At 41.4% G+C, this 26,946-nt stretch overlaps 1 protein-coding gene across 2 annotated transcripts; it reads right to left on the bottom strand.

Annotated features, from left to right (window-relative positions):
* On the bottom strand, positions 1 to 26,439 carry WSB1 (WD repeat and SOCS box containing 1). 2 transcript variants are annotated; one of them, XM_040336673.1, is made up of 9 exons: positions 26,372 to 26,439; positions 18,355 to 18,523; positions 14,807 to 15,075; positions 9,142 to 9,273; positions 7,289 to 7,389; positions 5,061 to 5,233; positions 3,068 to 3,181; positions 2,491 to 2,598; positions 1 to 979 (listed from the first exon to the last, which is right to left on the bottom strand). In XM_040336673.1, exons 1-9 carry the CDS (start codon positions 26,418 to 26,420, stop codon positions 817 to 819), a joined length of 1,278 nt encoding a protein of 425 aa, XP_040192607.1. In that variant the 5' UTR covers positions 26,421 to 26,439; the 3' UTR covers positions 1 to 816. The 2 variants fall into 2 exon arrangements, with proteins under 2 accessions (XP_040192607.1, XP_040192608.1); XM_040336674.1 differs by lacking the exon at positions 26,372 to 26,439 and adding an exon at positions 22,785 to 22,992.
* Between the last annotated feature and the right edge of the window lie 507 nt (positions 26,440 to 26,946).

The raw sequence follows: 26,946 nt of genomic DNA, 5'->3' as shown, positions 1-26,946 counted from the left end.
TTACAAAAAAAGTGTTTATTTATAGACCTTTTGGCATAATTCAACAAAAATATATGGTTAGCATTAGGTGCACTGCATACATTCGTTTAACTTGCAAGTGCAAACAGCAAAAGGCAGTAGAGAACACTTTGCTCATCTTTGGCAGCCAACCAAAATAAGCCCCTAAAGATTTTCATGAGGGCTCACATGTAGAATATTGCAATACAATCTAACCCCCACAAACTCATCTCTAAAAACATGTACATGAAAAAACATGAAGACTGGACTCATGAAGTTAAAACTTAAAGCCAGAGAGTAAATCTGTACTTTGTGACAACGTCACCAAAAAAAAAAAAAAGGGAGGAAGGAAGAATGTAAGTTAGGGGAAAATCACTTAGGTCACCTCTTGCCTACAACAGCCCCACCGAATGGATCCCAGTCCACATTTTGCAGCACGCACCAGCAGACCCTAGTTCATAGTTCATCATACACAAAAGATGAAACAGACATTCTAAAATAAGCCATACTAAAAAAAAAAAAAAAAAAAAAGTTCTAAATATTTAAGCAACAGAAATGCACGTATAGCAGCTTACACATGTATTTACAGTTTCACAGTTGTACAGATTGTGAGTCCACATTCCAATTTCACCTTGGGAGGGATGTAGAACACCCCTAAAATCACATTTAAAGCTCAGCGTGATCAGAAATGCATCAATGTTTAAATACTGTACTTTAAATATTCAAAATAGGTTGTAACATTTAAAGCATAAATGGTGTAATGCATTTGAGTGCGTTGCCAGTTTCAACAAATGGAACAGGTTGATGGAATAAAGTTCCTTATACCATTTGGTAGGTAAGAAAATCCATGGTTTTTGGAGGCACTGGCAGATTCTTGACTTGACTTGTAGTCATCACTCTTCTTATTGCCATTCGACATAAGTGCTGAAGGCTGGAAACATAAGTGGGAGTTGCCCAGAAATATGCATTTCCATCCTGAGTTCTGCAAGTTGAAATAAAAAAAAAAAAATTTACATCTGGAAGATCACTGGTACCTATTTTTTTACAGCCATGTGCTCACTAAAGCTAAAAGCAGAGTTTTGTTAAGTGTGGGATCTAAAATATTGGCGTTGTACAACATTAATGTTGAATATCTTTTTACTTTTACCAAAGGGGAAAATAAAATGTATCTGCGAGTTAAAGTGGCTATAAAGCCTAAACAGTTTTACCTAAAGTAGAGTTCCACCCACTTTTACAACTTTATCTTAAAGTAATGATAACCCCTCCACCACTCGATTTTGGATATCTTTTTCCCCCTTACTTACCTTTTATGATGTACCTTGTCTACTTCTGTCACTCACGTCCTTCTCACCTGCTGCCTTCTGGGACCTTTGTGTGGTCCAAAAGAGGACAGGGCCATTTATGAAGCGCCGAGCATGCGCAGTAAGAAACCGGCAGTGAAGCCTGAAGGCCCCACTGCCGGTTTCCCTTAGAATAAAGGCGCCTGCACCTGTTTGCAGTCTGCTTTAATGCTTTCCTTGTATTAAAGGGAAATGTTTAGGTATTTGTATTCCCCCCCCCCCCCTCACACCTACCTGGGCCCTCACTCGGTCCAGGGATGTGCCTATCTGCAGCAGCTCTGTCACATCACTTCCTGGACTCACAGGCTTTGCCGAGACAGTGGAAGCCATTGGCTCCCGCTGTAATCAAAGCCAGTGATAAGGGAGCAGGGGCGAGCCCCCCAGTGTCTGTCTATAGATGCAGAGGGTGAGTCTTTACATATGCCCCCATAGGAAGAAACTGGCTTGAGGGCGAGGGCCTCAAAACATGTTACCATGCTCCCTAACATCACTTCCTGTTTGATTACATCCTGTCCTTGCCTGTGGTCAATTAATCCACAAATTCTCTTCCTCACCCAAGGCTGGCTGATGACCCCAGCTACCCCTTGCAGCAGCCTCATCTTGGATGCTTCCTCCTCCCACCTGCAGATGCACCAATAACTAGTGCATGAGATCATTCATACACTCCGTTGCCAATTTGTGTGCTGTTGCCACCTTGCTGTCTCTTGGCTAATGCAGGTGCCATCAAGACCATATCCAGTGTATCCACTGTAACAGTTTTTTGGTGTCCTCCACAGCGGGAAAGCTTTTTGAGAACCACAATAAGCATAATTCCCTTTATTTCACGTGAGTTGCTAATTGACTCTTTAATAAAAAGTTTATACACCCACTACACTAAAGTCTGCACACTTTGCTCGTTTTGCAAGGGGAATTTTTTTTTTTTTTTAAATCAAATCATACGCCCACATTAGCGACACCCATCAGTACCAAGAGCACGTACGCTACAAACAGGGGATCATGGAAGATTTCAGAGCTGACTGGACACCAACACTAAGATTATAAGGGTAAAGAGGCATTGCAGCAGTAAAGGTAGGTGATAGACATTGTAATAGTGAAAGTGGCAAAGCCAGCAATGACTGACCAAAGATAGGAAATAGAGTTACAGCAATCTTACCCAGCAGCTAGAACACTGCCATCAGTAGAAAAGGCACAGCAAAGACCTTTATTTAGAGGTGCAACTTCAACAGGACATTTACGATCAATGCGCCAAAATCTCACCAACCTAGAACAGCAGACAAGAATTTTACTGAATAAGCTGCACAAATATGTAAATATCAAAAGAACAAGGACATTTTTGCAATGACTGCATTAATGCTGCATACCATCAACTTACATAAAAGGTTGCATACAACCAATTATTTTGATACAATCTAGTTTAAGGGAAACATTTGGGATACAAATATCCCAAATATGGTGGACTGGTTTTGAAAACGTGAACTCTCAACACCACGCCTGCTATCCTTAAGCCTACCGCCACTTTTAAATCACTGATGTGGAACAAGCATGTAGGCAGGAGTGACAGGGCAGCCGATATGAACAGATGTGTGATAATACCCCTCTTACAATGCTGCGAGAAATCCTCGAACAGTATAATTGGGCTTATCAAGTTTATGCCATTAGTACAAAACGCACATCCATATGTATAGTATAGTAAGTTATATGTTGCTATCTGAAGAATATTAGACACATACCTGTCGTCAGCAAGACTTGCAATGTGTACTCCGTCATGACTAAATGAGACAGATCTCACCCATCGACCATTATCTCCTCCTGCAAATATAGGTGTGGGTGGAGGAAATAAGTGCCTGTAAAAAAATAAATAAAAATAAAAATTATTATATATAAAAATTAAACAGTTTAATTGGCCTCATGGGCATATTGCAGGTTTCTACGCATTTTACATTTGCTCAAAAAATAAATAAATAAAATAAAACACACAAACACCCCCCCCCCCCCCCCCCACCACATAGCGATTGCAAATATGAACTTTCTTTTTTTGAAGAGTTTTTTATAAAAAAATAACTAAGACATGAACCGATAATAGCCAGAAGCAATTTATAAAAAGAAAATCTGAAACCACAGCACCTATACTTTCTATCGAGACACATTAAAGCAGAGTTCCGGCCACAATTTCACTTTTTAAATATAAATACCCCTGTAATACACAAGCTTAATGTAGTCTAGTAAAGTTAGTCTGTAAACTAAGGTCCGTTTTGTTAGGTCGTTACAGCATTTAGACACTTTATAAAATAGAAATTGACTGGGGCCCATCTTAAGTGTGGGCATCATGAAGCCATACTGTATGACTTCCTGGATTTTAAGCCTTGCAGATCTCGCACATGCTCAGTGCTGCACAAGCAGTGTAATAGGTTTCAGATCAGGTTTCAGCACCTGTACTGTCCAAGTCACATGATTCTTCGAGACTGGGGAGTGCACAGACTCCTGGAAAGTTACACCCACTACATTCCCAGGAGTCTGTGCGGTGTAGGTTAGGAAGCTTAAGCACCTAGGTGCAGGAAGTGGGAAGATTAACTATTTTAGACTAGGAGAGGGAGGATAGCATTTTGAGCCAGTCAGAATCTACTGTACGGCACAGTTTAACAATGAGCGTTTCCTGAAGTATAGTGCTGTTACTCTACTGTAGCATAGCTGCATAGAGATCTCAGGAACCTTCAGAAGGCAATTTGTCCAAAGCAAGCTAATAAGCCATGATCAATCTTGATAGAAGTGTTAAGCCTCGTACACACGCACGGTTTTCTCGGCAAGAACCATCAAGAAAACTGCTGGCAGAGCTTTCTTGGTGTGTGTGTGTGCGCGTGTGCGTACACGAGGCGTTCAGGTTTCTAGTCAAGAAAACTGCCCAGAATCGCGACAACGAAAATAGAGAACCTGCTCTCTATTTTCTCGTTGTGATTCTTGGCGGCGTTTTCCTGCTGAGAAACCCGAGCGTCTGTATACTAACCTGTCACCGTGTAAACCTGCGCATGCTCAAAATTACTTAGACGCATGCGCGGTAGCTTCCTAGACATAGGTAGGGTGTAGCAAGATGGCGGCGACAGCATTGAATGTGACGAGCACTGTGTTCGTGCCATTCAAAAGCACAACGGTACTTTTGAATGGAGGGTCTGTACACTCGGCCGGCAAGAGATTCTTGCCAAGAATCTCGTCAGGAAAAACAATGTTTTTTTTCCTGATGAGATTCTGGGCCGTGTGCACAGGGCTTAAGAGGTAGTCATGTGTAGGCAGTTAAATGGTATAGAAATGTTCAGGAATCTGCAAGCAATGGATCCAGCAAATAATTCAATGAAACCTGTACTTAGCGTAGCAGAAGCACCACATATTTAGCTAATACAGTGCAAATACAAATGTATACAACAGCTTTTGAAAACAAAAAAGAAAGTTGGGTACCTGTCAAAATAAGACTGCAGTGAGCAATGGTGACCCTAACAAGCTTCTTCCCCTCATCTTTAACCCTGCATAAGCGACTGCTCTTAAAACCAAATCCAATAGAAAAATCACTGGCCTGGTACAAGCTGAGCAGCAAGACATAAGAATTCTGAATGGAAGTAGGTGGTCTACAGAGTTAACTGCAGGAATACATGGCTCTAATGCAGCCCAAACAGAATGAACTAGGTTAGCAACTGTTACCACTATTTCCATAAGAAAAAAATAAAATCTTCTTACCCAAGTTCAAAGAGAATAGACCCAATATGGGGATCCCAAACATAAACCCTGGTATCATAGGATGCAGTAGCCAACAAAGCTCCATCAGGAGAGAACTCGCATGCTACCACATCATTGTAGTGCCCTTCTAGCTTACGAATCATAATGTATTTATCCATGTCCCACAGAAACACCTGAAAGGAAAACACAGTTGTTATAGACATGAAATGGGAAGCATGCTAGCTGACAGATCTACGAAGCTAACACTATTTAATAATCAGAGTATTAAATTAACCAAACAAAATACTGTAACCGCTCAGTGTCATATCCAAATAGATTAAATGGTATAACATTAAAAAGTTAAGCATGCAAGAACTAAAAATCAGCTCAAGTTAACAGGTTACTGCTAAAAGCAAGTTCTATTAAAATGCACAATATAAGATATAAATACAGAATTTATTTGGCTTTATGGCTAACATAGGAACAGATGGGTTCGTTACAACCCCTGTTTTCATTGTTTTACAATAATAAAGCTATTTGTACGAACATAGTATAAAAGTTATTATATGGTTACTCCAGTTGTACTCCCTTTGAGAGAATAAGTTCACTTGTTACAAAAGGCTTGCATCACCAACGTGAGCCCAGGAAGACAAACAGATACTGCAAGAAAAGAGAGAATTGACAGCCAAAAGAAAATCACTTTTGGCAAACAAGACAAGGACAATACAGACTAACACCTTACTTTATTTAACAAACATTTTTATATACCGTATATATCAAAATGTATAGCCTCACAAGTCACAATAGAAATATATAAAAATGTGACTATCGTGTTATGCATTCACAGGTCAGACTATAGTAATACAGTGAAAGCAGGCTATACCTTTCAAATAAATTTAATTTATAACTAGGAAAATGCTTACAACTATAAAACTTCCATTTAAGTTGAGTATTAGACAATGAAAGTAAATACAATCTAAAAAGTACAAACAATGAAAAGAAAAAGAAGCAGAAAGTGGACATCAACCAGCACCTGCGTACGTACAGTACACCTTGCAGTCGCAAGCAAGGTTACTTCGTCCTATGGCATTGGTCGTCCCCAGCCTGGTAGCCAGAGATGCCACTCTCTGCCCAGCTAACACTGTGCTCTCCTGTGTGTGGTACCAACTTAACCTCAATCACACCCACATTGCTGCCACCACCTGTGACAGGGAAAGCAAGAAGCTTATGGAACACACACAGCCTATAATAGCAAAAGGTTAACAATAATATGCACGTCAATTATTAAATACATTATAGCCTACAATTGTACTGCTCCTTTGAAAAGTTTCACATTCATTAGTCGAACTACAGTGCCATTATTTTTTCATAAAATGCCTATATTATAGAACAAAAAATATACATTAACTAGCGTGCATAAGTTCATCTGTGCCATATGGGCTAAAAAGGAGCAGTAGCCTGCACTGTATTTAGATTCTGCAGTATACAATTTCTGGCAGCTGCTATCAATATTTAATTACCAACAGGATTTGGAAGGAATGTGCATTTCCAGAACTATTTATTGGCTCAAATACACCTTAAAAGTAAATCTAAAGCCAAAATGTTTTTTTTTAAATCTTGGATAGAGTAGGAGATGGGCAACACCATTTTTGCCATTTGTCTCTAACCAGGAAGATTTCCATTCACTTCCTGTCCAGTAGACTCAACTGGCAGCAGGAGGAAATCTCTCCCAAAAAGGAGGAAGATCCCCTCAGCTGTCCCGGTAACAAATACTCCACTGCTAGGTTTCCCCTCTCCTTTTCAGGTGACAATTCAAATTTGGAATATTCCCTTAAAACAGTAGGATAATTAGAGAAGGAAAATCTCCCCAGTGGGGACACCAATAGCAATAAAAATCTGACATGTTCTACAACTTCTACAATACCCAAAACTAAATAAAAAAGTTGGCTTTAGATATTCTTTAACCATATTAGCATGTGCAAAGCAAGGGATGAGTCTCATAACACAGGGAATGGATACTGCTAATTTCACTAAGATATTTGAAATGGATCAGCTTGCCAAAAGCAATGCAAATTAAGAATTATTTATGCCATTTGTATATTTTCATAAAAGTTTAATCATGCATTCAAATGCTTCACATCAAAATACTAGATTACAAAAGGACACTGAGCAAAAATGTAAGCTAAGATTTTGAATTCTCATTTTAAATGATGCATAACAAATAAAAATTAAGGTACTTTGACACTTACTGCTTTACCAGCTCCGACGGAACATAAAATGGAGGAATCGGGGGAGAATGCACAGCAATACACCCAGTTTAGGTGTCCCCTTAACACTTTCATCATGTTTCCTGCAGAAAAAAAAGTAGGATACAATTTAGGTCTTAAAGAAACATATGGCAAAATATTGACCATTGATATTCCAGTTGTGGATGGGAAAATGGAAAGCAGTGCACTTGGTCTCATGAGCTTTACGTATTACAGAGAAAAAGGAAGGGGGGGGGGGTCCTACATTAAAATGTTTGGGAAGCCAAAAAAAAAACTCTAAAGTTTTGTATAGATTAGGGAAGGATTAGAACCCCTGATGGATTTTTACTGTTATCCAGGCCTCTCCTCACTTCCTGACTGGTAAAACATCAGGACAAAGTGAGAGGAAATCTCTTTAAAAGAGCCCAGGAGACCAATACCAGCCAGACATAACACTTTCCCACACGACCCAAAACAATGTTTTTGGCTTTATACACACACACACACACACACACTTTAATTGATCTCACAATGGTAGTTGGGGGCAGATATTTAAAAAGGGACCACCAATAGTCGTGAGACTAAAAATAAACCCAAGGGAAATTCCTAATATTTTCTTCGTGCCTCCACTATTTCTGTAGGCACCAGTAGCCAAGGGTAATCTGGATATGAAGACTCAGGGAAAGAAGAAGCTTTAAAACTAAAAAGTAATCAGCACAATGGACACATCCTACTGACCAAGCCGTGTGTCGGTTTTTATTTAATGTGGACGTAAACCCCCCATTCATGAAATCTAGGAACATATCTGCAGTGTTTATCTCTCCCCAAAGCTCCGAGTGCCGTGTCTTTCTGCCGCTTCGTTCCTCTTTTCAGCATGATCACTTCAGACAAGTTCTGGCACAGGAGATTAAAGCGGCTTGTCATTTGTTGGGGAAGGTGCATAGAGAGATTAGAAGAGAGCTGGTTCTATTCACAGTACAGCTCTGCAGCTTTTATTCCTCTGCCTATGTGGAGAGTGGGGTGTGTGCGTACCTTTTCTCCAATTAGCTGTCACACAGTGTATGCCAAGACTCCACACCCAGTGGTGAAACAAGAAGAAAACATTTTAACACGATGTTCACTTTATAAACAGTATAGAAACCCAAGGACAGCAGATATACAGAAATAAGACTTATATGCACGAGGATTTGTTTACTCTGTATCATCTGAGGCTGTTCACTTCACTGGGTATATGTGAGCGTTTACATCCACTAAGTACACTTAGGCTTTAAAATGAACCTGTTGCTTCACACCAAATGCAAAACATCTAAACTCACATTTGCTGTCAAATATGGAATATCATTTAGCAAATTTTATGATTTATACAACTGTCACACTACATAGCCAGAAAGATCGCTGCTACTTCCCAATTCAGTTTTAACACTTACTGGCTTTCCCTTTGTTAGAACTCAGAGAATGTTACCGGGGGGGGCAATATAGGACCTGCATTGCTAGACCAAATAGTAAGTGCCAATCATCGGGCTGGGTAGCAAAATCATTTAATACTGTCTGGATGCCTGAAGATTTGCTATATTTTGCATTCCTGTAGGTAGTGTAAACCCAATTTAATAATAACACGACATAATACATCCAACATAGGCTCTGGCCTGCTAAGAATTTCACTGGAAACCAATGTATTTTATACTATAAAGTTTAAGGCATCACATAGATCAAAGTTAAAATTTTAGTTTAGAAAGGCTAGTCCAGAGAACTCAAAAGCATTTACCAAGGAATTAATAAGGAATCTCTTCAGTTTGCCTTAAAGCATTTTTGTCAAGCAGAGAAAAAAAAAAAAAAAAAAAAAGTTGGAAACCTACCATCATCTTTCAGGTCCCACACCCTGAGCGTTTTGTCTCTGGAAGCAGAAACAAGTATAAGGCTGCCATCTGGGGCAAATGTCAAATCTCTTACAATTTCAGCATGATCCATCAGATTAAGGAGGAGCTTCCCTGAGGAAGAGAAAAGTAGAAATAAATTAATTCACAGATTACAGGAACAATCAACTTGTGCTTACTTCTATGCTAGGCATTTTCCTTCCATTAATTTCCACCTTTTAAATCAATACTATGCCATGTATGTTTGCTGCAAGCCAAGATATACGATGGAGGGCAGGCCCTCTGCTGGGATTAAAACATCTACAAATCAGAACATTCACCAGATTCAGCCGTCTACTACCAAACTGGGGAACATTTGTAGGCAATTCATTTTACTGGTGCCATCATGGCAGCATACACATGGTTGGCCAAGTGTGGAACCACCAACAATGCTTATGCTGCCATGGACAGGCACCAGGAAAGGAAAATTACAGAAAGGTAAGAATTAAATATTCCCTGTATGAGGAAACTGCTCAAGTGAGATATGAACCTCCCTTCTCAGCTGGTACAGATTTTCTAGCTGATCATTTTCTTCAGCCAAGGCAGGTCAGTACCCAACACTCTGCATCCCTCTTCCACAGGTACAAGCAAGCAAAATTCACCCAAATTACAAAGTCCTGAAGAAACAAAAAAAGTCACACATGGGTGGCTCAGCTCTTTCAAAAATAGCTTGAATTTTAGGGGGAATCCCACGCTGTCCTCCACATTAATTTATTTTTTTAATTGTGTACTGTCCCTTGCCTTTAACATTGGTAGGATACCATGTCGGGAAAGTGAGGGCGGGTGCATCAATACATGCTGGGGGTCCTGACTGAGGTCACGGACCAAGCGCCAGCCAGCTGGGTAATGCTACCGTTGCAAAACCTCAGACTCCCAGTTGATGTTTACAAAACATCAGCGATGGGTTTGGACAGACAAAATCAGGCAAATATGGCCAGTTTGTTCAGCTTTTCACTGAATACAAGAAGGGGTTTGGGTGTAACTTATCTTTAACCCGGAACCAGAAGGTTCTCCATAGCAGAGATTACAGGAGTTATGAACACAAATCCAAGTAACCTAGAAAACAATGTTTAAATAACTATATAAAAAAAAGTCTCCCAATACAGAATGCAGCAGACAGAAAATCAATACGAAGAAAGATGCTGGCTAACCATTGAAGCCTAAATAAAAAAGGAAACAAAAGTTCTCAGCCACTTCAGTAGTCAAACATTCAAATAATCCAAAGCTCAAAGTGCATCGCATACTATTTACTTTCGTATACCTCCAGGTTATCGGGCTGATTGAATTGCAAACAGTAGGCACAAAAGTTTATCATGAAATCTTTGAATACAATGAAATCAAAAAGCAAACTCAAATTTATCACAGTTACTTTGTGGTTCACCTTAAATGTGAAGTCAAATGGAATCACCTTAAAATAGAAAGTTCTTTCCTTCTTTCAGATACATTTTTAGTAAAATCCTGCAAAAGATTGTACTAAAAAATACAATGCCAGAGTGAGCCTACAGTATGTACCCTGGTATCACCTGGTCTCCATTCTAGATTTACTTAATGGAGATATAAAAAAGGCTGCCATTACGTACACATCTGCCTAAAACTGAAGCTATCCAACTGGTCCCCCCAAAAATTAGGAGGTGCACTGAATGGAAATTTGGTGCCAAAACGAAAAATGCAGAATGCAAAAAGTTATATTTTTATATATAATTTTATTAAATTTGACTTAATTATTATAAATTTAAATCAATATGAATTTGTCGGCCATTATTTGCACCTTTAGCGCAAGAAGAGCTCAAGAAAAATGTATCCTTTTAAATTCAATGTCTGCGCACTGGTCCGTCGGACTTCCATTGTGGTGTTAAAAATCCAGCTTGGTGCAACAAATGCACCTCAAGTTTAAATGCATTGAAAATGCAGCAAGAATTAAAAACACACGCGTGTTACGTTTTTGAGTCACATGACCTAAGAAACACTAAGCGCAGCAAAAAAAAAAAGACCAAACAATGTGAATTAGTGCGAGGTTTGGCACCCGTTATCGGCCGAAATGTCAGCTCATCTCGACTAAATATATTTCCTACATCTCCAGACGTTTTCTTTGGAGCAGGTTTATACCTGGCTTTGGGGTCTTTTTTTTTTATGGCGGGGGGGGGAGGGTTTGCCTCAAAATCCATACCAGACCACGTTGTTTTATCCCCTGTGAAATTTTTAGCCGGTAAATCTTTATATTCAGCTGTCAGCGGGGGAACCCAGATGACTCAATAAGGATGCGGCGGCGGCTGGCTTCCCAGCACGCTCCTTAGCAACCAGCTATATACAGTGAAAGCCCAAAAAACAAATAGCAGCAAAAACCACTGTAAAAACGCAGTACTTGCGTTTTGGATGTAGGTCAATTGAAGTACATCACATGCACAATGCGGGGGAATATAAAAAAAAATAAAAAAAAAGTCCAACCCTTGCCAAAAATGCATCGATGCAAATGTGTTCCGTAGTATGAACAGCGATCTGTCCTCTCCCCTAGTAAGTCCCACCCCCATTCAATGTTAACCCCTTCCCTGTCAGACATTTTTACAGTAAAGCGGTGCATTTTTTATAGCACCAATTGCTGTATAAATTGTTAAAGTTTCTAAAAATGTGTCAAAAGTGTCCAATTTGTCTGCCGCAATATCGCAGTCCCGATTAATTTTTTTATTTTTTTTTTTTAATATAAAAATGCCATAAAATCTATCCCCTATTTTGCAGGCGCTATAACTTATCCCTCTCCACTACCCAAAACTTAAGAGGGGAAAAAAAGTTTTTTGCCTTTTTTACTTTAACACTGTACATTGATATTTCTGGGAAGAGAGATTTCCCCTTAGGCTGGATTCTCACTTGTGTGGTGCGAATTTCATCTCTCTTATCTCGGGAGAGAGATAAGAGAACTGTTCAGCAGATCAGCTCCGTTTTAGCTGCAAATTTGGAGACCTGGGAGAGGGGAGGGTGAAGTGTAGAGGTGAATGAGAGAAATCCTGAAGAGAAATTAACATATCTGCGAATCAGATGTGTTCCCATAGAAGATAATGGGCCTGAATTTGCACCGCAATGCCTAGAAAAGGCACACGTTTTTTCGGCAATGCGCAGTGCGAATGCATCGCACATATGTGAACCAGCCTCATTGAAATCAGTCTATTTTATAATGTTATGCGAACCCGGCCTTACTGCCTTCAAAACAACATGTTCATCACAAGGAAAAAGCTCTCCAACAAGAAATTAGAACACAAACAGCAATTTAAAGCCAAGAAGATCTACAAGTTTTTTAAGCTTTGGCTGGAATTGAACTTTAGGTATAGCTGAAGATCCATAAGTGACTGAACAGGATGACATAATGGTCACAAGAACATGACAACATGCTTGGGGCAAGTGAGGCATAGGGGAAAGAAAAAAGGAAGATTACAACTGCTCCAGTGTAAAAATGTAAGTTTTGATGAGCAATGTTTTCAAGTATGGTCTGGTTCCCATGAACGAAGCATGTGGACCACAAATAGAAGGACATTTGTGTCATGGTTGAAACGTGTGGGAAACTAACTTTTTGTGGCAACACTGGTATTCTCCTAAACTGATTGAACACAGGCATACTGTGTCACATGATCCAGGCTTCCTGTTCGATAATTATGAAGTAGCAACAATCAGGATTTACTGCCAGCTAAGGTACATTGTGTCAATTAAGTGATTAACAGACGTCATATGTTCTACAAGAGAAGGGAGCGGAGAGCTCAAATATATTGTAGTTCATATTGTGTCCCTCAGGTCCTAGTTAAGGCTGAAACACCGTAAAGCATCCGTTGCTAGCTGGTGTTCTAAAGGCAGTGTTTCCCAACTCCAGTCCTCAAGGCACACCAACAGGTCATGTTTTCAGGATTTGCCTCAGATGAAACGGCTGTAGTAATTACTAAGGCAGTGAAACTGATCAAATCACATGTGCAAAATAATGGAAAGCCTGAAAACATGACCTGTTGGTGTGCCTTGAGGACTGGAGTTGGGAAACACTGTTCTAAGGCCATGAAAGATGCTCTGACAACACTCATAAATAAGCTACTGTGAAAAAGTTTTAAGCAGTGTGAAAAGCTGTAAACCAAGAATGCTTTCTGAAATAGAAGTGTTAATGGTTTATTAACAAATTGGAAAGTAAATGAACAGAAGATAAATGTGTGACCACTTATTTGCCGTCAAACCAGCATCAGTTCTAGGTACACTTGCACACAGTATTTGAAGAAACTCAGCAAGTTGTTCCAAACATCTTGGAGAACCAACCACAGATCTTCTGTGGATGTAGGCTGCCTCAAATCCTTCTAGCTCTTCATGTAATCCCAGACAGACTTGGTGAGATCGGGGCTTTGTGGGGGGGCAAACTTGTTCTTTACGCTGAAGATGGTTCTTAAGGACATTGGCATTATGTTTGGGTCATCCTGCTGCAGGATAAAATTTGGGGACAATCACACGCCTCCCTGATGATACAGCATGATGGATAAGCATATGCATGCATTTCTCAGCATTGAGGACACCATTGATCCTGAACCAAATCCAAATGCATTTGCAGAAACGTAGCCCCAAACTTGCAAGGAACCTCCACCATGCTTCACGGTTGCCTGAAGACACTCATTGTTTCACTCCCCAGCCCTTAAGCAATTTTGACTCGTCAGCCCTGAGCACCTGCTGCCATTTCTCTGCACCACAGTTTCTATGTTCTTGTGCATTGTTGAGTCACTAAGCCTTGCTTCCACATCGGAGGTATGGCTTTTTGGCTGCAATTCTTCCATGAAGACTACTTCAGGCCAGACTCCTTCAGACAGTAGTTGGGTGTACCTGGGCTCCACTGGTTTCTCCCAGTTCTATGCTGAGGCACTGCTGGACATCTTCTGATAATGAAGGGAGGCAAGCATGGGTGCGTTTTATCTGCTGCATGAATTTTCCTTGGCCAACCACAGCATCTATGTTCCTTAGCGTTACCCATTTCTTTGTGCTTCTTCAAAAGAGCTTGAACAGCACATCCTAAAACCCCAGTCTGCTTTGAAATGTTTGCTTCGGGAGAGACCTTGTTGATGCAGTGTAGCCACCTTGTGTCTTGGTAATGTGCTCAGTCTTGTAATGGTGCATGTATGACCTGTGACATGAAACTGTATTCCACAACCTCACTTTAGTAGCAAAGTTTGGCTGTTCCTTACCCAGTTTTAAGCCTCCTACACAGCTTTCTTCTGTTTGATGACCGTTTCAACCTACACATAAAAATTGATGACCATTGGCACTGCTTGTTATAATTGATTTATCATACGCCTGACTAATCCTACAAAAACCTTGACTTTGTGCAAGTATACAAAGTGTTCAAATGAAAAATTATGCTGGTTTGAAGCCAAAAGGGTAGTCACACCAAATACTGATTTGAATTTTTCTTTCTGGTTTGCTCACTTTGCATTTTGAAAATTGATGGAAACAAAAATATTTTTCAAAGCATGCTTACTTTGTCAAACCTGCCTAAAAAACGTTTGCACAGTACTGTATATCAGAAATCTGAAAAAGTTTTACCACAACTTGCAGTATATGAAAACACATCTATGAAGGATAAAAAAGGAACTCAAGCTACCTGTATAAACATCCCAGATCTTGATTCGCCCATTTCCCAGCCCTGTGGCAAGGAGAAGTTGGTCCTGACCGAATTTGAAGCGGTGCCATTCTATATTCACACAACGACTCTGCTTTTCTGGCACCGATGATCCAAAAGCCAGGCTCCACACGATATCCCCACAGTCTATTGTATGCTCCTGTGGTTTGTTCCTCTGTGCTACATCACTGTTCTGTCGTGACAACCTTGCATTTGTCAAGTTAACACTATTTTTTGTATTGCCAGCAGCACTGAAAAAAGAAAAATATTGATGAACGAACAGTTAAAAAGGTCATGCTATACAATATCTACAAGAATCTGCTTTTTGCCCCCGACTGCACCATGTTAAAACAGGAAGCAATCAGTGTGTTTATCTTAAGGACTTTGAGAACCACTCTCATTCTTAACAGGGAGTCAACTGATATGAACAGACGGAACTACCAGCTTGTCATAATGTAGCATTAACATATTATGGAAGCATATGTATTGCATTAGACAAGCCTACATTATTCAGCCATATAGCCAAAACTTGTTTTAATCCTCCATTCTATTGAAAACTATCGAAAAAAAGTTTGCTTTTGGCTAGATATACACTTTAACAAGTTCAGCTACAGTTTAATAAGAGGACGTGGGGAAAGCCTCATATTCATTAAGAAACGTCAAGGAAACTGAGTCCCTATTATAAGCATTCTGTCAATAAAGCCATGCTAGGAAAGAAAGCCACGTATACTACTTTCCCTGTTCCAGTACAGCTTTGTGAGAGAGGTACTGTCAGCGATCCATGTGCCACACTAATTCATCACGCAGTATCACAGAGAGTTGCAAGTTGTGCATTTTCACACTCCCCAAAAATACACATTGATATAAGACTGCAGACAGAAGAAAGGCAATTTCAGCCATCTAAGGAGATGGTTTATATCAGGGATAAGCAATTAGCGGACCTCCAGCTGTTGCCAAACTACAAGTCCCATCATGCCTCTGCCTCTGGGAGTCATGCTTGATGCTGTCAGAGTCTCGCTATGCCTCATGGGACTTGTAGTTTGGCAACATCTGGAGGTCCGCTAATTGCTTATCCCTGGTTTATATGATCGATCTTCAGGAATGCAACATTTCTCTCAATGTCCCTAAGAAGGAAAAACAGTTTAGACTGCTTTTTCACCCCCATCTGGAAATAATCAAATTGCTGTAGACAACACATTTCCTGTTACACCAACTTTAATATCTGCCACCGCTGCATGCTTTGTTATTTAACCACTTCAATACCAGGCACTTACACCTCTTCCTGCCCTGGCCAATTTTCAGCTTTCAGTGCTTTCACACTTTGAATGACAATTGCGCGGTCACACTATACTCAAACTAAATTTTTATCATCATTTTCTTCCCACCAATAGAGCTTTCTTTTGACGGTATTTGATCACCTCTGGGGGTTTTTATTTTTTGCTGAACTATACTATACTTTGTCATAAAATTTTGTTTTCTTTCACCGATGGGCACTAATAGGTAGAGCTGATGGGCACTGACAGGTGTTACTGCTGGGCACTGTGGTGGGAATCAATGTGTCGATTATCAGCACAGACCCCCCCCCCCCCTCTGACAGGGAGAGCTGCCAATCAGCTCTCCCTGGCAGCGCAAACCGAGGAGAGACGTTTACCAGAACTTCCTGGTTCACGCGATGATCAGCTGTGATTGATCACGTGGTAAAAAGCCTCCATACCACGATCGGAACAGCAGCGTGTCAGACTGACACAAAACACCACCAATCACCGCACACCAGCTTATTATCCTCTTGGATGTCATATGACGCTCAGTCAAGATAACAGAACCACCGTCTGGCCAGCAATCTGCTATAGGCCAGGCGGGAAAGGGTTAACCATACAACCTTATTTTTTCCAGCGCATTCTGTTTACAACCTGAACTTTTCCGACCAATTAGCCATAATTTTGTCTAAGAGTAGCTGCTAATGGTAATTTAACAGCTTGTGAAAATGACCAACCCATTTAAGCACTATACTAATAGGAACTCTGTCATTTTTGTTCACTTAGGCTGGCTTATATAGTTTTCTTATTCAATTTACCTTCAACTATGTAGTACAAGGGCCTGCCTGATTGCATACAAATTGAAAGCGTTTTGGTTTGACCTCAAATTAAATGGTTTTGGTAAATCTAAAAGGAAACAATCGTACATGAAAACCAAAAATCCTCCCTTGCAGTGACTAACCCCCCCCCCCCCTACCACCGCAACAGCCTCTAGCAGTAAACACTATATTCGGCCAGCCAGGAAAAATAGATCAGTCGCACCTCAACAGTGAAGGAAAAAAATTGATAAATAATTAGAAAATTGTCTTGGGCAGGAAGGGGGCGAGAGTGGTTAAAGGAAGCCAGAGTCAACTGCAACTGGTTGCAGCACTAGAGGGAGCCTGTTGGAGCAAGGTGTAAGAAGTATGTATGCCCTAGTCCTTTGCCCCATTACTTGACGTGCAGGGCAAAGGGAGGCATGTGTGGCTTTCATTTTCTTGGAGTTAGGTTTACACAAGGTAACCGCTTAACCACTTAAGGACCGCCGCCTGTAGATATATGTCCACAGAATGGCACGGCTGGGCAGATGGACGTACCGGCACGTCCTGTACATCTACCCAGTCGCGGGCTTACGCCCACGACCCGGTCCGAAGCTCCGGAACCCGATCGCCGATGGGGTCCCCGGAGCTGAAGAACGGGGAGAGCTGCGTGTAAACACGGCTTCCCCGTGGCGTCTGCATCGATCGTGTCATCCCCTTTATAGGGAGACACAATCGATGACGTCACTCCTACAGCCACACCCCCCTACAGTTGTAAACACACACTAGGTGAAACATAACCCCTTCAGCGCCCCCTGTGGTTAACTCCCAAACTGCAACTGTCATTTCCACAATAAAGAATGCATTTTAAATGCATTTTTTGCTGTGAAAATGACAATGGTCCCAAAAATGTGTCAAAATTGTGCGAAGTGCTCGCCATAATGTCACAGAAAAAAAAAAAAATTTTTTTAATAAAAATGCAATAAAACTATCCCCCATTTTGTAAACGCTATACATTTTGCGCAAAAAAAAAAAAACGATAAACGCTTATTGCAATTTTTTTTTACCGAAAATATGTAGAAGAATACGTATCGGCCTAAACTGAGGAAATTTTCTTTTTATATATTTTTGGGGGATATTATAGCAAAAAGTAAAAAATATTGAATTTTTTTCAAAATTGTCGCTCTATTTTTGTTTATAGCACAAAAAATAAAAACCGCAGAGGTGATCAAATACCACCAAAAGAAAGCTCTATTTGTGGGGAAAAAAAGGACGCCAATTTTGTTTGGGAACCACGTCGCACGATCGCGCAATTGTCAGTTAAAGCGACGCAGTCCCGAATCGCAAAAAAGGGGCCTGGTCCTTTACCTGCTTTTTTGTCCGTGGGCTTAAGTGGTTAAAGAGTTTCCATGCATAAAAAAAATAAAAAAATAAAATAATAATAATAATAATAATAAAAACACACAAAAAAACTTACAAATTCTTAAGGCACTGAGTCCAAGGAACCAGTTTCACAATTCGCTGACCCTGAGACCAAGCAAAATAGGAGCCATCTGGAGCAAAAGCCACCGTCCAGTTTTCACGGCCATACTTCTGTTCAAATGGAGAAGTCGGCGATATAAGTTCCCCAATGGTCCGTGATCTTGCTGAAATGAGATCAGATATTTAGTGAAAGCAGAGGAGGTGTTTAATTATTTGAAGTCAAAACAAAAAAAATAAAAAGTCTATACACTTGTTGCATGCTTAGAGATTCCCTTTAAAGCGGAGTTCCAGGCTTTTTATGTTTATTAAAAGTCAGCAGCCTCCATTGACACTCTGGGCACTCTTCCGTAACAGCTTTTGGCTTCACGGCCTGGCACGCACTGTGCAAGTCGCGCTGCGCTCTCGAAGTGGACAGGTGATCTTCTGGGACCAGTCACATGTCCCAGAAGATCGCCTAGAGGGAGGGGCTGCCTAGGTGGAGAGGAGGAGTTGCCTAGGCAGCCCTTAGATGGAAGGAGAAAGTGGGACAGTCATTCCCACTGTAAGCGAAGCCCCCCCCCCCCCCCCCACCAAAAAAATAAATTACATGCCAAATGTGGCATGTAAGGGGGCAAGGAGTGCTTAAAGCGGAAGTTCCACTTTTTAAATGTTTAACTTTGATGGTGTAACTCATCACAACCTGGGGATTACAGTGAAGCTTGCAAATCACTGTAGTAGTTGGTGCTACTACAACGATGACCACAATCTTCTGGTTCCAGAGCCAAGCAGCTGTCTATCTGCATAGTAACCAAAGGGGGCTAATCATTTGGCACTGGTGCTATTCACAGAACAAGCTGCATATTTTTTTTCTTCAATACATACAAAGTGTTCTCAGATCCCCACATCATCCAATCAGGGAACACTTTGTATTCATTTAAAAAATAAATTAAAAAAAATGTATGATACAATGATGTGTGTGTGTGTGTGTGTGTGTTATATATATACACACACACACAGCGTTTTGGTAATGGCAACAGTTCCAAGTGCGCAGTGGGGCAGCCACCTGACACAGAACCCAGAAGATTGTAGAAGTACCATGTACTACAGCGATTGTTACCTTCCACTGGTTTCTCCCAGGTATGAGATACGCATGCTTACATTGTGCCAAGCTGGACTAATGTAACTATGCAATAAATATCATACCTGGAGATGAACTTTAATTCCACTGAAACAAAAGCTGTAACAAGGCAAATCAAAACAAAGCAAGGTATGAAGCTTAAAAAGTTACAAACGTGGATATTTAATGTGGTAATACACAATCCACTGAACAATCGTTAAGAAAATGTGTATTATATAAAAAGAATGGCAAACTAAATGGCGCGATGACCAATGTAGTTTCCATCCTCCATACAGCAGGATAGCACTACTGCTCTGAAAAGGGTGGTGTTCAGGGAGGGGAGTGCGTGCCTGTGTGTGCGCGTGTTTGTGTGTGTCATATGGGGGATGGGAGAAGAAGGGAGGGTAGGGGGAAGGGTGGAAATGAAGGGCTTTGGTTGGACAAATGTCAAGCAGTAGAAATAGGTGAAGAAAAAAAAAATTCCACGTAAGAGGGGGAGGGGAGCATAGAGAATGTGCAGACATGGGAAACACAACATCTACAATGGCATCTCAGATCATGACAAGCGCTACAGTCATGCCTAAATTAAATGCAACTCATGCAAGCATGTAAAAAGACAAACTAAAAACACACAAAACTAAAGGCTTGTGATAAAATGATTAGCCTGTAATTAATAAGGAGTCACAGTGTATAGAAAAACAAACAAAGCCATAAGATGAAGCGCTGTCAGTGTACCAATGCTAGAAATCACATCTAAAACATCGAAAGCTACTTTTTTTTTTTTTATAAAGTAACAGTTATCGGATCCCAGTGAGATTTAAAACTAAAAGATCCTTGTGTGTTAAAGCTTTGAGAACAGTTCTAGTCAGGAAATCATTAATCCAATCATTTGGCAATGCCAGCATGGAGTTGGCATACTTAATTCAAAATGTAATCTGATTGTCATACCAATGTACAGAACGTTAACCTTTTCAGTCCTTACAACAACAGTATACAAAATACAATGCCTGACCGACGACCACATTAACAGAATTTCCTTCAATCATTTGTCATCCTAAGAATTCAAATTTTGCGCACGCAATTTAAAAAAAAAAAAAAAAAAAGAAGGATTGTCGTTTTGTCCTCATTAGAAAAAAAGAAAAAAAAAAAGGCATTTCTACTGGTGTATGGCCAGCTTTAGTCCTATTTATTGCAATGTACAGGTCAGGGAGGTCACAAAGTGAAGCCAGCAGACAGCTAACCTTCCTCACCTACCGGTGGGTGTGCCCAACGCCCAGACAGGATCGCCGAGTCCAGCTATTATACACGTATAGCAAGTCATCGGGGCCAATTTACTAAAACTGGAGTGTGCAAAAGCTGGTGTATAGAAGCCAATCAGCTTCCAGGTCCTTTTTGAAAAAGCTTAATTGAACAAGCTGAAGTAGACGCTGACTGGCTACCGTGCACAGCTACACCAGGTTTTTACTCTCCAGTAGTAAATCAAACTCAGTGTATCCATTTACTGATGATTCGCACATATGCACCGCCTGGATCCTTGCCTCTTCTACATATTAGAGTGAACACACATACACGACATGGAGCCAGGAGGTGCATGTGTGGATCCATAGGCGTGCGCACAGGGTGTGCCAAGGCACACCCTAATCACCCTGTGCAGCACAGATTCCCCCTACTGCCCTGGCCCCCTATTTACCCCCGCACCACTGCCAGCTTCCCTCCTCTCGGCTGTTGCTGCTGGGATGTTTTAGGAGTGGTGAAGGGGCCAGTAAATATGTAATTTACTGACCCCTTTCTGAATGAACACCGTGAGCGATCGGTAGTGTGTGTTTGGGCTTTGGGGTGCACAACCTAATGCTATTGGCTGCGCACACCTATGTGTGGATCATCTCTCCAATAAATGTATGTGGGGGAATGTATTAAACCGATTAAAAAAAAAAAAACCCTTCTGCCTTTACAAAGTGGCGTTCCACCCAAAAATGGAACTTCCACTTTCCGGAACTCCCCCTTCAGTGTCACATTTGGCACCTTTCAGGGGGAAGCAGATACCTGTCTAATACAAGTATTTTACTCCCACTTCCAGGCATAGATAGCCGAGCCACCCGGGGCTATCTACGCCACATCTGGCACCCCCGCTGTCTTCTGGAAGAGACAGGTCCCAGAAGACAGCAGGGAACCGTGAGGACGCGCAGCTCAAGTTGCGTATGCGCAGTAGGGAACCAGGAAGTGAAGCCACAAGGCCTGATTTCCTAACCAAAGATGGCGGCGGCAGCACCCGAGAGCCAACAGACAGATCAGCTTTGGTTGCCGACATCGAGGGCACCCAGGTAAGTGTCCTCATTTTAAAAGTCAGCAGCTGCAGTATTTGTAGCTGCTGACTTAAGAAAAAAAATTGGGCGGAACTCTGCTTTAATGCATTGTTTGCATCAAGATAAAAAGTCTTCTGTGTGCAGAAGCCCCCCTAATACTTACCCGAACCCCATTTCCTTCCAGCGACATTGCACGAGACTCGGATGTCCAGGACTCCCCCCTCATTGGCGGAGAAAGCAGTGAATCACTATTGGCTCCCGCTGCTGTCAAAGTCAGACTTTAGTATCACGTTAAAGACTGGAGCAGCAGTGCAGCCTAACCAATCAGCTTCAATCTTTAGCTTGTTCACTTTTGCTTTAAAAATAAAAATCAGAAGGCGATTGGTTGTGACGCACAGCTGTTCCAATCTTGCCAACTAACTTTGGTGTGCACTGAACATGGAGCTAGGGCTCATCGGTGTCACCGACAGCTGCGTGTTAGGTCGGCCATACGTGTGATGATCTGGTCTAATGACTCCTCAAAGAATCGAGTAATATGATCACGCCAAGGAATCTTAGACATGCTGTGCCCGTGATCCATTTCATCAAGATGACTTTCATTAGCCTAGATGGAAAGTCTATTGATAGATAAGTAAAATAATTGAATTAAGTGTATTGTGCAATCTTTTTAATCGTATTACAGATCAGACACTAAATCTATAGATAGAATTCTATATAAAAATCAATACATGGGCAGCATGGGGTTTATTTACTAAAGAGTACACATTCAGGCTCACTTCTGCATAGAAACCAATCAGCTTTCTCGGTTAAGCCGATTGGTTCCTATACATTAGTGCACTCTCCAGCCTTAGTAAAGAACAGCATCCAATGGCCTTGCAGCATTCTAGGAGTACACATGGAACCCAATACCATGACAGCACAGACCATAGTTCACACACCGCATTACAATGAAATCCGCTAGCGTGACGTCACACGATGCGCCCCCCCCCCCTCCATGACTTCATCAAACGTCAAGGCTCCACTCACCTATTTCATTCTCGTTTACAAAGTCGGGATAGCTTGCCATCTAAATAGGAACCAGACGTCGAGGGAAGAAGGTGTCTCGAGAAATATTCCTGATAATATCAGCACACCGTTCTCAGTACAATCGCCACCAAGCGGATGCTTTTTCCCCTCCCAGCCGTTCCACAAACTCGCACGCTAACAACTGCCTGCAAAATGGCTCATACAGTCCGGAAAAACCGGCCAACTGGGCGGAGCAAGCACGTCTCCTTCCTATTGGATGCAAGAAGCGCCCGAGGCGTTGGCCGCTCCCTGGGGAATGTTGTAAAGACTGCCGCCATGTTCTCTGTGGGCAGGCTGCCAGTAACTGAGACGTTTAGTAATGTGTATGGAATGCAGGGGCGCTTAGCACACAATATCCAAAGGTTATTAGGGTTTATTATAATAACGAACGTATAAAAAAGCCGCATATGCATTCTTGCCTAGTGACCCACTTGAACTAGTATGTCAAACAAATTGCTAGATGTGGCACAAAGGCATGAGGAGATAGATGCATAAGTGGGCATGGGTTGTGTTACAGCCCTCATGCACACACGACGTTGTTTTCCACCCCTGGAAACCTTTGCTTCAGGGGAGGAAAAGGCAGATTAAAAAAATTGCACCCAAGACTAGCCATTCATTATACAATATTATTGTCCAATTTTTCTTTATATTTACCAGAAGCATACAATATGAGGTCATATCTAAACACTTCCAATGTGTATGCCATCAGGCAGGCGTAGGGTTGCCACTTTTTCTTTAAGCCAAACCCGAACACTTTAGCGGCGCACAGCAATTTTTTTTATTTTTTAATATAATCTATAGCAGTGGTCTCCAAACTGCGGCCCGGGGGCCAGATGTGGCCCCTTTCTTGCTTTTATCCAGCTCTTGGAGCACTATTCCTCCCACTGATATGAAACACTATTCTGCCAAATTACATCAACAATGGGGCACCATTTCTCCCACTGACACCAACACAATACAATTCCTGCCAATGATACCAACAATGGGGCACTATTCCTCCCTCTAATACCAATTGTGGTGATGTTTACTCCCGCTGATGCCAGGAAAATGTCCACTACTGCCACAGTCCGGTCCCCATAAAGTCTGAAGGACAATAAACTGGCTCTTTGTTTAGAAAGTTTGGAGACCTCTGCTCTATAGGATAACAGACCTGGGACACCTTTGGGCGCTCCAAAGAGAATAGTAATGCAGCGTGCATAGTTCCCCCCTGTCAGGCTCTGTTCTGAACTACATTCATGTCTGAAAAAATGTGTCCGGGTTTCAGGGGGACTGAAACCCGGACACATGATTCAAAACCTGGACTGTCCAGGTGAATCCCGGACAGGTGGCAACCCTAGGCAGGCGCCCTGGCACTACATAGTGTAAGTAGGGGGTGTATCATGAAATCAGTGGGCCCATGACAGTGCAACATCAAAAGTGAGAGAAAAAGAAAACTGGGCATAGTTTAACCACCTAACCAGTTCCTGGCCGACTCATGCAGATATACTGCGGCAGAATGGCTCCCCCTAAGAGTAATCCCACACGGTACATCTATCCCTTTTTTGGCCACCAAAGGGCGTGCACACCCGCTGCATGGCAGGGGACCAGATGCGCGTGGCCGGTGGGCACGAGCGCCAGCAAGGGGATTTGTGTGTGTAAACACAAATCCCTTTGCTGTCAGGGAAGAGGAGACAGATCGGGTTTTCCCACTAAGGCCCCTTTCACATGTGCGGACCGTATGTCTGCATTTTCATCCATCCGTTTGCGGATGAAAAACGGGACTTACATTGGTCCCTATGTGATTGGGGGTGTCAGCGGATAAAAATCCGCTGACACCCGTAATCACCCGCCTCCGCAAAGCTCCGATTTTGCGGACGGAAGAAAATCCTATTTTTTCTTCCGTCTGCGGATCGGATGAACACAGACACACGGTCCATGTTCATCCGATCCCCCATAGGGGAGAACGGAGAAAAGACAGGACGGTCCCTTCACAGTGAGCGGGGACCGCCCTGTCATCCGACGGCTCTGCAGGGATTTTACAGAGGATCCCCGCTGAGCTGTACGGACACACGGAGGCGGATCATTACTGATCCGCCCCGTGTGAAAGGGCCCCCAAGAAGGAAAACTGATAGGTCTCCTTCCCTAGTCAATCCCATCCCCTCACAGTTAAAACACACATGTAACCCCTTGATCGCCCCTAGTGTTAATCCCTTCCCTGCCAGTGACATTTACACAGTAATCAGTGCTTTTTTATAGCACTGCTCGCCGCATAAATGCCAATGGTCCCAAAAAAAGTGTCAAAAGTCTCCGATCTTTCCGTTGCAATACTGCTGGAGGGAGGGATTTTCGCAGATTACTGCCATTTCTAGTATATAAAAAAAAAAAAAAAAAAAAAAAAAAAAAAGCCAGAAATCTTTCCTATAGTTTGTAGACACTGAGTTTTGCACAAACCAAACAATTTACTTTTATTGCAATTTTTTTACCAATTTTTTTTTATATATATATATATATATATATATATATATATATATATATATATATATATATATATATATATATACATATATACATATATACATATACACATATACACACACACAGATGAAGACATTTTTTTTCTCTTTTGAAATTTGTCGCTTTTTTTGTTTGTTTATAGCACACAAAATAAAACCGCAGAGGTGATCAAGTACCAACAAAAGAAAGCTCCATTTGAAAAAATAAATAAATAATTTCCTTAGGGTACAGCATCGCATGACCACGCAATTGTCAGTTCAAACAACACAGTGCCAAATTGTAAAAAGTGCTCTGGTCAGGAAGGGGGTAACATTTTCCAGGGCTGAAGTGGTTAAGGACTGGGCCTATTTTTCAAACTTGGTGTTTACAAGTTAAAATATTGTTTTTTTTTTGCTAGAAAATTACTTGGAACCCCCAAACACATAATATATTTATTTGTAGCACTATTCTTTTGTCTCTCATTGCGGCTACTGAGGCTGGGTTCACACTACTACACTACTTTCATCCTACTTTGCTCTGTGTTCAATGTTTCCCTATGAGAGTGTCTTGTAGCGTCCTACACAAGTCGGTCCGACTTTGAAAATGCTCCCTGTACTACTTTTGGTCCTACATTGATCCTACTTCAGGCCCATTGAATATCATTGAAGTCGGACCAAAGTAGTATCCTGTTCATGAAAGTAGGATGGATGTAGGACCAATGTAGGATAAATGTAGGACCGATGTAGCAGAGCAAAGTAGGATGAAAGTAGTGTAGTAGTGTGAACCCAGCCTGAGGGATGATGGCATCACCTGTCTAGTATTTAGGAGCAGAGTCTTCATAATCAGTGTAATCAGGACAGGATCTCTAACAAGCACACTGCCTCCACTCAATTGGGGCTTGTGAATAGCAAGCGAAATCCCAGTTGAGAAATATCTCCACATAGACAGTAATCCACAAAGAATTGTATTTGAAAGTCCACATAGTGAAGAAAGCACATTCAGTGAACCATTTTAAACATAAATTCATTAACAGTCTCTCTATGTATGTCTCAGTAAGGTGAAGCTGAAACACTTACACAGTCTGCTGTCTCTTAGCAGGAATTCACTTTCCTCCTTCTCCCACATGTCTCTCACTCCACCCACTTACCCACAAAACCCCTTGTCATCCTCTGCTCTTCTTAATGACCTCATCCTTGGTGAGAGAGAGCGAGCATAGCAGCCATATTGGAAAAGGGCAAACAAACAATGCATAAAAAGAGTATACACTTGGTAAATTGGCAAAGAAATTATCACATCACTACATATTTTTTTTAGACACCCTAGAGAATAAAATGTCAGTCATTGCAATACTTTATGTCACACCGTATTTGTGCAGCGGTTCTTTCAATCGCAATTTTTTTGGAAAAAATACACTGTTTTAAATTAAAATAATTTTCTTTTTTTATATATAGTGTGAAAGAAAATGTTATGCCGAATAAATGTATATAGAACGTGTCACGCTTCAAAATTGCGCTCGCTCGTGGAATGGCGACAAACTTTGACCTCTAAAAATCTCCATGGGCGACGTTTAAAAATGTCTACAGGTTACCAGTTTAGAGTTACAGAGAATATCTAATGCGAGAATTATTGCTCTCGCTCTAACGACCGCGGT

Source organism: Rana temporaria, chromosome 2 (genome assembly GCF_905171775.1).
Source record: "Rana temporaria chromosome 2, aRanTem1.1, whole genome shotgun sequence".
Taxonomy (NCBI): domain Eukaryota; kingdom Metazoa; phylum Chordata; class Amphibia; order Anura; family Ranidae; genus Rana; species Rana temporaria.
Note: the sequence above shows the minus strand (reverse complement) of the source record. Positions and strands in the feature narration are given on the sequence as shown.

Excerpts from the sequence above, each read along its gene's own strand:
- WSB1 (XM_040336673.1), bottom strand. The coding sequence starts at position 26,420 with ATGTGGGAGAAGGAGGAAAGTGAATTCCTGCTAAGAGACAGCAGACTG. Across the intron at positions 5,234-7,288 it reads CCGTCGGAGCTGGTAAAGCA|GTGTTTCTGTGGGACATGGA; the intron begins GTAAGTGTCAAA and ends TTTTCCTTTCAG. Across the intron at positions 3,182-5,060 it reads TCTATTCTCTTTGAACTTGG|GCACTTATTTCCTCCACCCA; the intron begins GTAAGAAGATTT and ends ATTTTTTTACAG.